Source organism: Oreochromis niloticus, linkage group LG13 (genome assembly GCF_001858045.2).
Source record: "Oreochromis niloticus isolate F11D_XX linkage group LG13, O_niloticus_UMD_NMBU, whole genome shotgun sequence".
Taxonomy (NCBI): domain Eukaryota; kingdom Metazoa; phylum Chordata; class Actinopteri; order Cichliformes; family Cichlidae; genus Oreochromis; species Oreochromis niloticus.
Window position 1 is genome coordinate 2624129 of NC_031978.2, and position 16592 is coordinate 2640720.

The window sequence follows — 16592 nt, forward strand, 5'->3', positions numbered from 1 at the left end:
TGCTACTTCAATCGTGAAACTGATCAATGATCAGCTGATCGGCTTTTCTCTGTTGTTTGTTTATCACCCACTTTGCACCAGAAAGAGGAAACCAGCGGCTGAACAACAGCAGCACATTTAAGCTTGATAAGCTGTTGTTAGAATGTATTTAATATTACTTTCTACACCAGGATCCTTTTCTACGTAGCTGACGGCTGGTAACTGTGCAGGGGCGGATCTAGCAAAGTTTAGCCAGGGGGGCCGATAGGGCATGAACAGGGAAAAGGGGGCACAAAGACATACTTTTCTTTCTTATTCTCATTTAAAATGTCTCGCTTTTAATAAATAATTACCCGAATCTTACACCCAAAGTTTTAATCTTGTGTAAAATGTATAGAAGTCCATTACTGTATATAGTAACTTTTAAGTCTAATATACCCTAGTAAGCTATAGTACTTTTTCCTTTGGGAAAGTACCATCTGTGCAGTCTGCAATTCTGTTGAAGAAAGATGTTGAATCTTTTTAATTATTCTTGAAAAATAATTTATTTCTGTGCATTTTATTTCACCCTGCATCAAATTAAAGTTGATTATGTCGATTAAGCATCATGAGGTGGAGGGTGGGGGGTGGTTCCCTATTTTTTTTTGCTGGGAGTTTGCAACCCTATTAGTTAGGTTGCTTAATATTTCTGCTAAGTACTCTTTAAAATACCAGAATAGGGAGGATGGAGCAGGTTTAAGTTTATTAGATTGATCAGTGTTGCTGAACTATGAAATATTTTGGGTGCAGTGTATTTTATGCATACAGGTATAACAGAATAGCTTTAGTGGGTTTTTTTTAACTTGAGTATGAACTTATACAAAAAGCAGCAAGATATTAAAAAAACAGTTTTATTGATTAAAAAACACACTATAGGGCTTTGGAGTTGACGTCATGCCGCGGAGCGCGGCGCCATTTTCGGGGTCTACGAATCAAAAGAGACACTGTGTTGGAACGACGTGGACAAGAATCATGCTTAAAAGCAGCTCCAAAGAAAACGGACGGTATAGAGACCGATTGCGTCCAGAGGCGAAGCAGCGGTACTTGCAGAAAATAGCATGCTTTGGAAATGTGGACCCGTATGAAACACGGCCGTGGAGTAGACACCCTGAAGACCAACCGCTACTGACATAGCCTCACATATTTTCGTACCTTATCTGTGCAGTCAGCGAGTACAAGTCGTCATTCAAACAAAGGTAAGTCAGCTCGAGTACTGCGTGTGATTTCCCCCCGCACATTCAGATTAGTGCAGCATAAATTCATTCATGAGGGGAAATTACAGTGAGAACATGTGGAGGCTGTTAGAGGGATAACATAGTGAGTTCAGTGCATTGATGTGACATTGTCCTGAAGGATTTAGTTATTCTTTATGGTTAAAGAAATTGCAATGATTTATTCATATTTATTATAAATAATTTAAATATACATCTTGCTTCTGTGTTTGTGTCCTGTGTCACTAAAAATACATTTTATTTTAATTTTATACATTGATTAATGACCTGCATAACTCCTTATCATATTAAGTGATTCATAATTGTCACTTTATGCTTTCTCCATCTCTAAAGTGATGACATCCTTGCATTACATACTTTAGGTTCATTTTCTGCAGGCAGGTTTCTGACAGAAAACATGCAGATTTACACTATAAAATGCAGCGTTTTATAGATGGACACATAAAGAAATGAAAAATTACATGTATGTGCTAACTTTCTAAACACTTTGTTACATTTATGATAAAGTAGATAAAACACATTTATGTCAGCCTTGGCTCATAGTTCTTGTCTTTAAATTAACTTTGTCTGTGTGTGTTTCAGGTGCTGCACTCTCAAAGACTGAATGAACCAGCATTGCAGCCATGGGTCACTGTGAGCATCACAGGGAAGGTTGAAGCCGCCCACTGTACCTGTATGGCCGGAGTCGTGGAGACTTGCAGCCATGTCGCTGCTCTTCTGTTTAATGTAGAAGCAACAGTGCGGATCTGTGGCACAAGACCTGTTACAGATGAACCTGCATACTGGGTTTTGCCTGGTAATGTGACCAAGATACAGCCAGAGGTTGGCCATAAGACAGACTTCTCCTCTTCAGCTGCCCAAAAAAAGGCTCTTGATCAAAACATAAACAGACCATCCGTAGTGAAAGGTAAAAGGAGCCGTCCTCAAAACAGAAAAATCCCACCTGCTACTGTGGAGGAGTTGTCACTGCTATAATGCCATAATGTTTTATCTAGGGGTCCAGATTTATGCCTGTAGTGCACTGCCATGTAAATAATTTGCATTTACTGAATATGTACTGACTGAGTACCACTGTTCAAAAATTCAATAAAGAAACAAACTAAGTTTTGCCTCTTTTTTTATTATTAAAACCACTTTATAGAAAATCACATCAGTTACAATGTAGAATCCATGTCATTTATAGTTTATAAAAGACAAAATGTTTACATAAAATCATGACAGTGTTTACATGATATCACCCACTACTAACATTATTTACTGTATCTTTTGAAAAAAAAACCCCACTATTTATACAGCAAAAGACTTAAGAATATTTAACAGGAGCAAGTTTCATTTTCCCTGGTTTTACTATAACACTGTTCAACAAATGCAGCAAACCTTCACCATCTTATCCAGAAGGGTCACCTCTTCACCCTCACATGGAAGAAGTAATCTGATTGGCATGGTGGTATGTTTGAAGCAGGTCCCTTATGTAGCACTGGAACCCAGTCACGATGTGTTTCATCCATTTCATAGGCTGGTTTGCTGCAATCATGCCAAATAATTAGAAACTCTATAAATAGAAGGTATCTCCAAAAGTTGAATCTGTTCATCTGGACGTAGCGTTTTGTGGGAGAAACGTTTCGTCACTCATCCAAATGACTTCTTCAGTCTCAGTCTTCAGAAATAAATAGAAGGTAGTTCTGCAGAATCACTCAGTAGGATGTTTGTTCTACTTTGCTATGACCTCAGAGCGCATCGAAAATAAAACTAATAGGCTATAAAGAGTGATACGAACAGATTTAGAACTTACCGGAATGAAACTGTCTGGAGCACCAACAGATATTTGGAGATGGAAGAGAGCTGGATATCAGCTCGTCTCACAGCTGCTATCCAGGCTAGACGCCTTCGTTTGGTAACATCGATACACGAGCTGCCTCATGTTGCTTCCAGGTTGGGAAAGAATGAAAAGATAAACCCTTTTCAAGCTTATTCTCTTGCCGGTCGTGCGATCGAACATTGCAGCCGACCAGACAGCAAATACGAACCATGGCTGTTGTGTGTGCCTTCGCTCCCTTTTCACTTGCGCTAGACCCCCAAAATCGGGCCAAAATCGGGCCAAAATCCTTTCCACGCCCACCCCTCTGACATCACGCTCCAAAGCCCTATATCGGATTCATATCGGTATCGGCAGATATCCAAATTTATGATATCGGTATCGGACATAAAAAAGTGGGATCGTGCCATCTCTAGTTTAAACCCAGAGTTCAAATAGGGCTTTGGAGCGTGATGTCACGGGAGGTGGGCCACGCCCCCTTCCGCCATGACAGTAGGCAAGACACAGGATACAGCTTCAGCTATGGTTCGTACGTGTTGTGTTGTCAGTTGCAACGTTAGATCACACGATCGTGAAGGCAAGAAGCTGGATAATGGGCTCTCTTTTCATCGTTTTCCATCCTGGAGGCAAAGTGAGGGATCCCATGTATCCGATATTACTAAACAAAGACGTCAGGCTTGCATTGCAGCGGTGAGACGAGCGGATCGAGTTCTGTGCAATCCCCAGCTTTTTGTTGGTTTGCTCTCCGCATTTTTCTTTCCGGTGAGTTCTAAATTAATTCATATCACTATTAAAAGGCTTTTAGTGTTATTTCAATGCGCTGAGGTCATAGATAATGAGATAAAACATGCTAATGTGTGATGCTGCAGAACCACGTCATGTCATCATGTCGACTGAGTAGCTTATGATTTAGCATTATTGCAGGCAAACCAGCATATGAAATGGATGTAACAAATCCAGACTGGGCACCAACACTGCACATGGGCCTCTAAAAACATACTAAATTGCTCTCATTGTACACTAATCCGCACATAACTTCCAGATGAATCACACACCTGTCATTGGAATATTGGTGTACATTTACCTTATGTGTATGCACTAATTTTATCTTACAGGCTTTTGTTATGCAGCTGCAGAGTCTGAAGGTGTGCCCCATGCAGAAGTGATCGATGAAGATCTGACAGAAGACCAACAACAAAATCACCATGTCATGGAGGCAGTGGACAGCAGTTGTGTTGGACAAGTGGAGGTTGAGGTACCAGCTGCAAATGTGGACAGTGGCGATCGGACAGACAGCATCACGGAAGCTAAAGGGCAGACGAAGGATTGTGTGAGCAATGAACAGGGCAGAGCAGAAAAAAACACAACACTGCTTGATAAGATTGTTAAGGTTTGCTGTGTTTTGGTGAATATGTGCCCCAGTGTGGTTGTCAAACCAGCGCCAAATGAAACTTGCTCTTGTTGAGTATTCATAAAGCTGTTGTGTTGCATGTGTAGTTCATTGTAAATAATTGTACTTTGTGTGAAGTAGTTTCAATAAAACAGAAAAGAATAGTATACATGTTTTTTTTTTTTATTCTTGATCTGTTCACATGTACTTAGCAAGTACATAAAAATGAAATGCAAACTATTTACATGGCAACACACAGCTGGCATCAATCTTGAACCACAAAATGAAACATTACAGGCTATTTAGAGCAGCACGTTGTTTGGAGAAGTATTTCCCAAGAAGTTCAGGAAGGCACACTTTAAGAAAGAAATCTTGTGCTTGCTTTAAACGTGGTTCCCAGAAATACACATCAGGGAAGATGCGCATCACAGCAAGGTCTCTCTGTGTCCACACAACGAGGTCACAGTGGTTGGCGCCGGTAACAAAGATTTGTGTTTGTACCTGACAGTAGTGTATCCAGTAATGGTGACAAATCCTCCAGCGTTGCAATAGGAATCTGCCTTTTTTGCGATCGTCTCCTTTTGCCTCTCAAAGGCAAAAGGAGGGTGTGTTTATGTTTTCATCAAGACCACGTTTTTGGGCAGCTGCTGAGGAGAAGTCAATGTTATGTGCAACCTCGGGCTGTATCCTGGTCATATTTCCGGGCAATACCCAATATGCTGGCTCGTCTGTTACAGTTCTGGTGCCTCTGATACGCACTGTAGCCTCGACTTTAAACAAAAGAGCAGCGACATGGGTGCAGGTCTCTGCAACTCCGGCCATGCATGTGCAGTGAGCAGCCTCAACCCCCCCATTGGTGCTCACAATGACCCATGGCTGTAATGCAGTTTCATTCAGTCGTTGTGAGTGCAGTACCTGAAACACACAAAAACCACTTTTAATAAAGAGTCTGTAATGACCCAGGCTAATATAGATGGGTTGACTGTACGTGCAAATCAGAAACTGTAACAAGGAAGTTGTTTAGAAAGTTATAAAGTTCAAACCGACTTACCTATGTCTTCACGACAACGTACTCGCAGTGTGGAGGCATAAAGACGGACAAATCTTGCACCCAGCCGTTCGTGAATTGGATGTGGGCCTCCAGGGATTTATAATTCTTAAACTGGTTTGCTGTGTATGCGCTGACTCCACAGACAAGGTATGCGAAGATATCGGGATAGGACAAAGGCGGTAGGTCGTCTGGGTTTCCACTCCACTTCCTTAATTCATACTGGTCCACATTACCGATGCACGCAATTTTTTCAAAGTACCGTCTCTTGGCGTCTGGGCGCAATCGGTCGCGATACAGCCCTTTGTCTTTTGCGCTGATTTTGAGCATGGTTCTGGCAGTCCCAATTCCAACACTCCAACACTGTGCGCTTGTTTTGCTTTCTAGCCTACTGACATGGCGCCGCGATCCCACAATGCACTGCGGCGTGACGTCAACTCCAAAGCCCTATAAAGCAGTCAGGCCCTCCTGCAGGTGAGCAGGTGAACTTTCAGAAAGGGAAACTGATCCACTTCCTGCTGCAGACGTCATATCCTTGAAAATCACAATCAGTCACTGGGGATCAGACAGAGATCGTAATGTCAGAGCGAGAATTCAACCGGCAACTGTGAGAAACCCAGACACGCAGACACGCACACACACACACACACACACACACACACACACACACACACACGCACACACACACACACACACAGAGATACACACATGTGTGTATTCATATCCTCGTGGGGACATCTCATTGACTTAATGCTTTCCCTAGCCCAGGGGTCTGCAACCTTTAACACCCAAAGAGCCACTTGGACCCGGTTTCCACGCAAAAGAAAACACTGGGAGCCGCAAATACTTTTTGAAATCTAAAATGAAGATAACACTGTATATATTGTTTTTTACCTTTATGCTTTGTGAGAACATCTAAAGCAAGTAAGTAAAGTTTATTTATTAAGCACTTTTCACAGACAGGCAGTCACAAAGCGCTGTACACAAATATTAAAATAAACAATACAATCAATAGACATTATACACAATGTAAAAGATCAAATGTAAATAATGTAAAGAATATAAAATACGTAGATCAACAAAAGGCTTGTTTGAACAGAAAGGTTTTTAACTGCTTTTTAAAAGAATCCACAGAGAAACTAAGGTGTGTTGCTTATGTAATCCATGAAGTGCTACAGAGAAAATTACATTTTATTTATGTAATTAACACATTTTGAACTCTTAAAGAAATATAACAAAAGGAAAGACACCCAGCTGAACTAAAATGATCCATGTAGCAAACAAAAACTGTTGTCAGCCGCCACCCTTATATCTCCTTTGGGCTGTTGGATCCTTGACCTGACTTTTAAAAAGTAATTGGAAAAAAAGCTCTATGCCGCTAAAAAAAAAAAAAAAAGATATTTGCAAAATTCTGCCTAAATATGTATTTTACCTTGTTAATGTGTGTGGCGGGGCGTGGTCTGCAGTGCTGCTGCAGGGGCACCTGAGCAGCACCCGCAATCGCGCCTCGAGCCTGTGCTCTCTCTGCTGTTGTGTTGTCGGGCTGTGAGCTGAAAAGCTACAGCCGGCTGTATGCGTACAGCAATCGTGTGTGAAAAGTGATCAATAAAGAGATGCTGAAAAGCATGTTCATGCAAACATCATCGGGTCTGCCATGATATGTTTACAATGAGACTTCTGGTCCCCAACCTCGGCACACAGCGTCTGCAAATCGGGGCTTTCATATACACAAGACTGTAAGCTGTGTTTGTTTTTAACATAGTTCACGGTTGAGAACAGCTGCTGACATAATGTGGATCCGAAGATCCATAATTGGCCTATCTGGGGTTGAAAGTCTGGATAAATGCATGGCGTTTCGGCGGGTACACCGGCTTCTGCGAGTGTGACGCTTATTTTGAGCGATGAAAAAAATAATAAGATATAATTTTATTTTTATATTTCAAAATCACAATAATCTTCCAATTTAGAACTACAAGTTAAAAAAAAGAACTAAACACAAATAAAATGCCGCAAAATAAGGACTAAAGAGCCACATGCGGCTCCGGAGCCGCGGGTTGTCGACCCCTGCCCTAGACCCTTACCCTAAACCTTACCCTGACGTAACTGTAACCATGACATTAAAACCATATTTTGAGTCTCAAAATTGTCTTCCAACTCATGGGGACCGGGATTTTGGGCCCCACGAAGATGTTAATACCCGTCCACAGATACACACACACACCTAACACACAGCCCTGAAGCTCCACCTCCCACCAGAAGGTGGGGGTAATGCGCCTGATTGTTGTAGTCAACTGAAGATGAAGAAAAAGAACTACAGCCCCCAGAGGGCACTGCGGCCCGCAGACTGTAAACACACATGAAGGACGGAGAGAGCAGAGAGAAGCATGATCGGTGAGTCTTCCGGACCGGACCGATCAGCTGATTGATCCGGTCAGTCAGCTGATCTGGGTTTTGCTGATTGATGCGGGTCAGTGAGGGTTCTGTGTGGGCTGTCCTGTGTGCGGATCAATGACCTGATTAGAGTAGAGATTGAAAATGTGACGTCATTCAGGGGTAAAACCGCAAAGGATTCTGGAAACGAGTGGCAAGCGGTACTAGCGCACGCAGGCTTTCAATTGAAATCAGTCACACAGCGATAAAAAGAAACACAAAATGGCAAGTAGCTGTTGTATTGTTAACTGCAATAGCCGGTCGCATGACAGCCACGGGAAGCCGACGGGTAAAGAGATCGGTTTTTATCGGATTACATCGTGGAAGAGAAATTGTTCAAGCCATGTTTCCGATGCAGCAAAGAGGCGACGGATGGCCTGGATTGCAACCATTCGAAGACCAAATATAACGTCCCAGAACACTCCAGCTCTCATGTTAGTCTGCTCCAAGCATTTCCACAAAGGTACGTCTTCTGTTGTAGTTATTATGTAATTTATCATAACATAATTGTTGATTTAGGTTACAAATAAGTCTTATATTGATTTGAATTGAATTCGTTGCGCTATGCTGCTTTGTTCACTGTGGCTTTGCGGGCTAATGTTTGTTGTGTTTTGTAGGAAAACCAGCCTACAAAATGCAGGAATGCGATGCAGACTGGGCACCTCTATCAGCCTGGGTCAGACCGAGTTTAAAGCTGCTACCACAGCCAGATTTGATCGGTTAAGAGAGAGAACGATATCAAAAGAGCCACAAAACGTCCCGCATATATGTGCCCAAGGGTTGTATTGAAGCAATCAAGTGATGAATAACTGTTTTCCAGTATGTTGTTTTGATATGGTTTTTTTTTTTTTTTCGTTGCATTGTTGATTTGTTTTTTACCGAAGCAGCTAATAAAGAATGGTGGATTTTTACAATTTTGCCTCCTTCTTGTAAGATTCTATAATAGAATGAAACAATAATGCCAGTTATAAATAAAGACAACAAATTGAATGAATTACGAAACACTCATGTTATTTCTATTAGATCTGAAAATGTTGTGTAATACCACAACCTGAAACGACAAATAGATGCGGACAGGAGATAAAGGAAAAGAATGTAACAACAGCTGTGAAATGGAATAGTCCAAATCACCAAAGTAAACTGGACCTGGGCTTGTTGCAGGGATCTGAAGTTAATAAACATCTTGTGAGTGTCTGTACTCACACTTAGGACCATATAATAATAAATATGTGCGTGATGAAAGTTGGGCAGCACACTGATGTCCTTACTCCACTCTGTATGCTCGTATGGGTCTGACCCTTTCACTCCTTTGATTTTTTCCTCGTACTTTTTTTTTTTTTGCCTTTTCTTCAAGTCTGTCTTTGTACGGACCTGCCATGTTCTCCGTCGTTTTGTACATAACTGTTTTTGGGGCAAATAAAATGCAAGTAGGGATTAAAACCGGAGAATTAATGATTACCGTTGCTGAAAATGCTAGCGCCTGATGCAGTGTTTTGATTTTGTTGCCACTCGTACCCACAATGCAATGCGCGAAAGTCACGTGGTCTGTCAAGCTCTGTTCAGGTGCCACACGCAGTGATGTCATTTTACTTTCAAAAGAACACATGGCAAATAACCTACGTGAAGCTGAAGTGACTGTGTCTGTGTGTGTGTGTGTGTGTGTGCGTGTGTCCTCAGTGTTTGTGCGCTTTAACCTGGGCCCTGGCGTCCCGGTGGAGCTGCAGGAGGAGGCGAGCGTGGCTCAGCTGAAGGAGGTGGTGGGAAGTCAGCAGGGGGTGCGGCCGGAGCGCCTCAGGGTGCTGTTTGCGGGCCGGGAGCTGCAGAGCACCGCCACACTGCAGGTATGGTAGAGGTCAGGGGTCACTGCGGGGTCGAGGCGTCTGCAGGAGGATGTGATCACTCAGAGGGGTCTACAAGTGTCTCCAATACTGTTACATGTCAGTGATCTCATCCTCTTCCTCGACTTTCAGTAAAATTCTGGTTAAACTATCTAGTTTTCACAAACAGGTCCTCTCCTTCTGGAAAATGATTTTCACACTTCTCCCCCCACATGTCGACACTTTGGAACAATAGACTGATAACCGCTAACAGAAAGCCATTATTTACCAGAAACTGGTTTGAGAACGGCATCTTGTTTGTAACTGACCTGTTGGACTCTAATGGTGCTTTACTGGATGATGTATCTTTTCTGAAGAGACATAATTTAGACTGTCCACTAAAAGATACCAGAAAGGTTTGTCGTGCTATCCCATTAGCTCAGCTAATACGCAACACATTGTTACATTCTGACGTCACACCAGCGCTGTCAAGCTTAAAAATTGGAAACTGTAATTTAAATGATAGTAAATGTTCCAATACGTTTATAAGTGTGAACTTCAAATCGATTCTTTTCCATGAGTTTGACTCGGGTAGACGTCTGCAAGCCTTTCACGGGGATCAGTCACTCGTTGAAAAGGCGTTTTCTGAATTTGTTAAGTGGCCTGTTCCCCCAAAAGTTAAAGAAACCCATTTTAAGGTCATTAATAATAAATACCTCGTATCTGAATTTCTAAAGAGGAGGTTTACATTTGGACCCGTGTTCTTTTTGTGATTCAGCCTGTGAGACATTACACCATCTCTTTTTGTCATGTCCTGTATCAGCCGGTTATCATTCAAATCAGTGATATCCCACAGTGTAATTAATATATCTGATATTACCTTCTATATGGATCATTTACATCCATCTGTCTCTACTGTGATTAACAGTATCATCCTCTTAGGTAAATACCATCTACATTGTAGCCAGTGGAGAAATACTACACTGTCCTCCATGTGGGTCATTATTCACATCACTGAAGAAACTGAAATCCAGCAGATCTGTTAAAATCTATGATGACGTTTCTCATCTGTTACTGTTTTGATTTTTGCCTCCAGTGTTTTGTTGTTTTTGTTGTCTTTGAATATTGCTCTATGCTTTTATCCTCTACGACAGTTTGTATTCGTATTGTTTTAATTATTAATTAAAAAAAACCTTTCTCTTCCTCCTTCTGTATCTCAGGGCAGCGACCTCCCGGAGCAGAGCACCGTCCACGTTGTCCTCCCTCCTTCAGGCGCCTCCTCCTTTCAGCAGCTCATGCAGGAGCACCGAGCTGAGGGCTCTTTGACCAGGCTGGACCTCAGCTCCTCGCGACTCCCTGCCAGCAGTGAGGGAGGAGGGGGCGGAGCAGAGGGGGAGAGCCTGGAGGAGGTGCAGGCTGTAGCTCACAGCAGTGAGTATGTCATGGTTACAGGTGCCTCGAGGCCCCGCCCCTCGCTGCTGCTGAAACTCCTGAAATGTAATGTTTTTTCTAATGAAACAAAAAACACGCCGGATACTCAGAAAGACTCATTTATTTATTTTATGATTGATTTTTATTCAATTTAAATTTTATTTTAACTGTTGCTGCAGCTGACAGTACGTCCTGCTTGAGTCCCGAGTTTACGAGGGGCACCTGAATGCATCACCTGTCTCCGTTTGATCAGTGATCCATCGCACACCTGAGATGGAAGTGTGAGGGAGGAGTCGGTTATATTTCTGATGAAAGAATGAAAAATGAGCTGAAACACGTTTTTATCCACATTATTAAGCTGAGTTTCATCAGTGAAGCTACTGCACTACAAACATCTTAAAGTACTTTTTGTATACAAATACATGAAACACATGAAGTGCTGTAATACTCCCTTCAGAGTAGTATTGCTCAGTACCTCGCTGGAGCTGTGAGTTCCAGTGCTTCTTGTTTCTTATTTACGATAATGAAGAAAAATGTTTGTAAAGAAATGTCCCTAAGCGCGAGAGCGCCACCTTCTGGCTGTAGGAGCACATTACATTCTTTCTGCTGCCTGGAAAAGACAAGTACCAACAGATACTCTGAAATTGTATTTATAACCCTAATCATGCTTGGCAGCACCTTACTGCTCTGACTGTGTACTGTGTGTACTGTGTGTACTGTGTGTAAAGGTGTGCGTGCCTGTAGTACCTTCTTTGTGTTCTGTAAGAGCTGCTGCTCCATCGAGCCAGGAAAACTGCGAGCGCGCTGCCAATCCTGCAAACAGACGACGCTGACTCTCAGCAGGGTGAGAGATGTTACTGCTTACACTACAGTACTTGTACTACAGTGCTTATACTGCAGTACTTGTACTACAGTACTTATACTGCAGTACTTGTACTACAGAGCTAATACTGCAGTACTTGTACTACAGTGCTTATACTGCAGTACTTGTACTACAGAGCTAATACTGCAGTACTTGTACTACAGTGCTTATACTGCAGTACTTGTACTACAGAGCTAATACTGCAGTACTTGTACTACAGTGCTTATACTGCAGTACTTATACTACAGAGCTAATACTGCAGTACTTGTACTACAGTGCTTATACTGCAGTACTTGTACTACAGTGCTTATACTGCAGTACTTGTACTACAGTGCTTATACTGCAGTACTTATACTACAGAGCTAATACTGCAGTACTTGTACTACAGTGCTTATACTGCAGTACTTATACTACAGAGCTAATACTGCAGTACTTGTACTACAGTGCTTATACTGCAGTACTTATACTACAGTGCTTATACTGCAGTACTTATACTACAGTGCTTATACTGCAGTACTTGTACTACAGTGCTAATACTGAAGTACTTATACTACAGAGCTAATACTGCAGTACTTATACTACAGTGCTTATACTGCAGTACTTATACTACAGTGCTTATACTGCAGTACTTATACTACAGTGCTAATACTGAAGTACTTATACTACAGAGCTAATACTGCAGTACTTATACTACAGTGCTTATACTGCAGTACTTGTACTATAGAGCTTATACTGCAGTACTGCGCTGTCTGTGTTGCAGGGTCCGTCCTGCTGGGACGACGTGCTCCTCCCCGGTCGCATCCATGGCATCTGTCAATCAGAGGGTTGTCAGGGCAACGAAGCGGTAAGGGGCGAGGCTTCATCAAATCTAATTAAGTGATGAATCAGAAAATAACCAGCGGCTCAGAGACTTATCTGTAAACTATTGATCAGCTGTCAGAGGGGTGGAGCCAAGTGAGGAGCCTGGCTTCAGTTTTTCTGGGAACTTTTTATTGTCACATGAGCCAACACAGATAATGTCATTGTGTGTGTGTGTGTCTTCAGGAGTTTTACATGAAGTGTGCGTCTCACCCGACGTCAGATGATGACTTTTCTGTGGCCCTCGACCTCATCATGACCAACACCAGAGGCGTGCCCTGCATCGCCTGCACCGATGTCATGTATGGCGTGCACGCGCACGCACACACACACACGCACACACACACACACACACACACACACACACAGACCACCCATCAGCCTGGTGTAACCCCACCCCTTCTGCCTCTCAGGGGTGTGGTCCTGGTCTTCCAGTGCTTGGAGCGTCATGTGATCTGTCTCGACTGTTTCCAGCGTTATTGCCAGACCCGCCTGAATGACCGGCAGTTTGTGTACCATCCTGTGATTGGCTACTCGCTGCCGTGTGCAGGTGGGATCAATGCAACCTTCACTTTCTGTAGAAGTATGTCAGGATAAGACTGTCCGAGAATCTGAATTCATTTTCAATGATCATTGTTGATTAACTGCAGACAGGACATCATCAGACACACGTGTGAGTGCGCACACGCGTGTAAACATGTTTCATGTGTTAATGTTTCAGTCGGCTGCGACGACTCTCTGATTAAAGAAGTTCATCATTTCAGGATCCTGGGAGACGAGCAGGTACACACAGTACTGCATCACAAAGATAATTATACAAATACTCTCAGTGAGTGAAATATTGTGAAGTCTGTCAACACTCGGCCAAAAAAACCCAACAACAACAAATGATCGGAAAATAAAAACAAAGAAAGAATGCGATAGGTTTGTAGCTTGAACCTATTCGCTGGAATGTTGAAGACAATTTAATTACACAGCAAGCAAGACACGAGTAGGCAACGTCCTTTATGTTTTACGTGCACGGGAGAGAACTGAACAAGCGCCGTTCCTTCGCTTGACCCCAGTTGCTCTCGTCCGCTCTCCCGTATCACTGCTTTTTTATTGTGGTTACATGAATATGCATAGGTTCATTAACATATGACGTATACATACACACAAAGAGTACCTTGCCTGTGCGTTGTGTAAGTATGTGTGTGTGTGTGTGTGTGTGTGTGTGTGTGAGAATGTGAACCTGTGAAGACTCCCCAAAGCTGGTGCCAGGAGTCTAGCGGTCCATCTAAACAAAAGGCTCTTATACTTAACCAGATACAGAGTAGGTGTCCTCCTATACCATAAATCAGTAAGAGCAGATATAACCTCTCTCCTGACCTTAAGTTGTGTGTGCATGCCAGAATGCTCTGGAATGCACACAAAGTTTGCAGACTATTAAGGATCAAAACCTCTACCAATCTACAACTGGTCATAAAACTCTAAGCATATATGGGTAGATATTTCTAAGCATAAATGACAATCCACTGTATAAACCTAACAGAAAGAAATGAGTGAACGTGGCAGACAGATGTCAGACACACTCTCAAATATGAAACCACTGAAGAAGATTTTTGTGAGCGCAAACAGGAACCAGTAAGAGCCAATGAGAGGCCTCTGCCTCAATCATTAATTACTGTGAGCAGTAAGGGGTAACCGCGGCAACGATAATATAAAAAATAAAGAAATGAATGAAAAGAATTGAACAGAAACCAAAGTTCATCCAGTGAGCACGCTCCAGGTGAGTCAGCTGAACCACCTGCACCCTCAGTCACCTTCGCTGTGTCCTCTCAGTATGGGCGCTACCTGCAGTACGGCGCCGAGGAGTGTCTGCTCATCACTGGAGGAATGATGTGTCCATCACCTGGCTGTGGGGCGGGGCTTGTCCCACCTGATGGCAGCAGGAAGGTGGAGTGTGACCGCCGGCTTGGCTGCGGCTTCGTCTTCTGCAGACTCTGCAGGGGGAGTACCATGAGGGTCCGTGTCAGGCAGTGACAGCCCCGCCCACAGGGGAAGCAGCACAGGTGAGCTGGCCAGTTACAGAGGTTGTAGGACGATGATGAAGATAAAACAATCAGCTTACTCCTCCTCTTCCTAAGGGCTTCGTGGTCGGGGAGGAGGCGTCGCTCAGGGGGAGATGGGAGCGAGCGTCTCTGCTCGTCATCGCCGAGTTGACCCGGCGCTGCCCAACGTGTTCAGTTCCCGTGGAGAGAAACGGTAAGGGACGGCTGTGATGTCATACGTGTCAGGTATCGTGTGACAATGGCTGACACGCTGTCTCCCCCTGCAGGTGGCTGTATGCACATGCACTGCCCGCTGTGCAAGGCCGAGTGGTGCTGGCTCTGTGGAGTCCCCTGGAACAGAGAGTGTATGGGAAACCACTGGTTCGGTTAAGTGGGTCACATGACTGCTTGCGGTCACAGAAAAGACTGATTGCTTTAACATGTTCTTCCTTTTTGTTGAAGCCCTTTCACAATAAAAGTCAAATGAAGTTTTACTCTGACTGAAGTCACAGACTCGGATCGATCTGTTTGATCAGCCAGGCAACAAAAGGTGTGTCTGTATGACTATATTCCTGTTTGGTGTACAGCAGGTATGTTCACAGGTTGTATTCATCAGGAGGCCAGCTGTGTTTGAATAAACATGAATCCAACAGTGGGAAAAATGTTAATTTCACTCTTGGACTTTCAGGTTTTACTGTCTCCTTTGTTAATTTGAGTAAATGAAAAACATTTCTGAGTTAAAATATCTTCATGTGTATGCTCAATCGTCCAGGTAAGGAAAGTTGATTCTGTTCATCTGGAAATGTTTTGTCATCATCAGGTGCCGTCTTCAGTCTCAGCTGACTGCAGGTTTCCAACCTTAAACAGGACATTTACACAATGACTGAAACCAGCACCACTGAATGAACAATGGGCCCTGAGGTCAGTTTATGATATGCAAACTATCATGACCATTGATCAACAACCACTGATCAAGAAGGCCCTGAGTAAATGTGGTTATCCCAGCTGGACATTTGTCAAAGCTGGGAACGCTCCTAAAGAAAGCTGCAGCTGATCTAGGAGAGAAGGACAACCGCTGCCTAAGTGAAAACCTGTAGTCATCCCGTACGTGTCCGGAGTATCGGAACAGCTGAGACGCATTTGTTTTCTAAACATCGCATCTCTTTGGCTTTTAAACCCCAAAACACGGTGCGCCAAAGATTGGTCCACCCCAAGGATCGGGTCCTCCGACATAAAGTGAGTGGTGCTAGTTTCAGTCATTGTGCAAATGTCCTGTTTATAAGGTTGGAAACCTGCAGTCAGCTGAGACTGAAGACGTCACCTGATGATGATGAAAAGCTTCTCTCACTGAAAACGTCCAGATGAACAGAATCAACTTCTTGGGATTTCTGAGCTACTTTAGGCTCATGCAGAGGTCACATCGGTTGGCTTTGTTTGGTCCCTGCTGAAGTCTTGGTGGTTTGAAGTTGGCGTATGTGTGTGTGTGTGAGAGAGAGTGAAAGAGAAATAAAGCTCTAACTATATATGAAGCCCTGTATGAGTTTCCACAGATGCTTTTTGTATTAAAATGAGTTCATTCACCTTTACGCTCTGAATCTGGTCCTCGTGTTGGGACCGATGGCGAGCACATCATTGATGTTGAGGAGACAGCTCAGATTCA

General features: G+C 43.2%; 1 protein-coding gene and 1 long non-coding RNA gene across 2 annotated transcripts; both read left to right on the forward strand.

Annotated features, from left to right (window-relative positions):
- The first annotated feature begins 7746 nt into the window (after nucleotides 1–7746).
- prkn (parkin RBR E3 ubiquitin protein ligase) lies at nucleotides 7747–15605 on the forward strand. Its single transcript, XM_005462249.3, is given in 12 exon segments — nucleotides 7747–7895; nucleotides 9612–9775; nucleotides 10972–11182; nucleotides 11911–12026; nucleotides 12805–12888; nucleotides 13089–13204; nucleotides 13316–13452; nucleotides 13624–13685; nucleotides 14724–14889; nucleotides 14892–14953; nucleotides 15029–15146; nucleotides 15220–15605. Coding segments are annotated over 12 exon segments (1347 nt in total). The 5' UTR covers nucleotides 7747–7888; the 3' UTR covers nucleotides 15324–15605.
- LOC112841913 (uncharacterized) lies at nucleotides 8338–9176 on the forward strand. The gene is made up of 2 exons (XR_003213385.1): nucleotides 8338–8397; nucleotides 8552–9176. It is a non-coding gene; the product is annotated as an uncharacterized LOC112841913 (long non-coding RNA).
- Nucleotides 15606–16592: the final 987 nt, after the last annotated feature.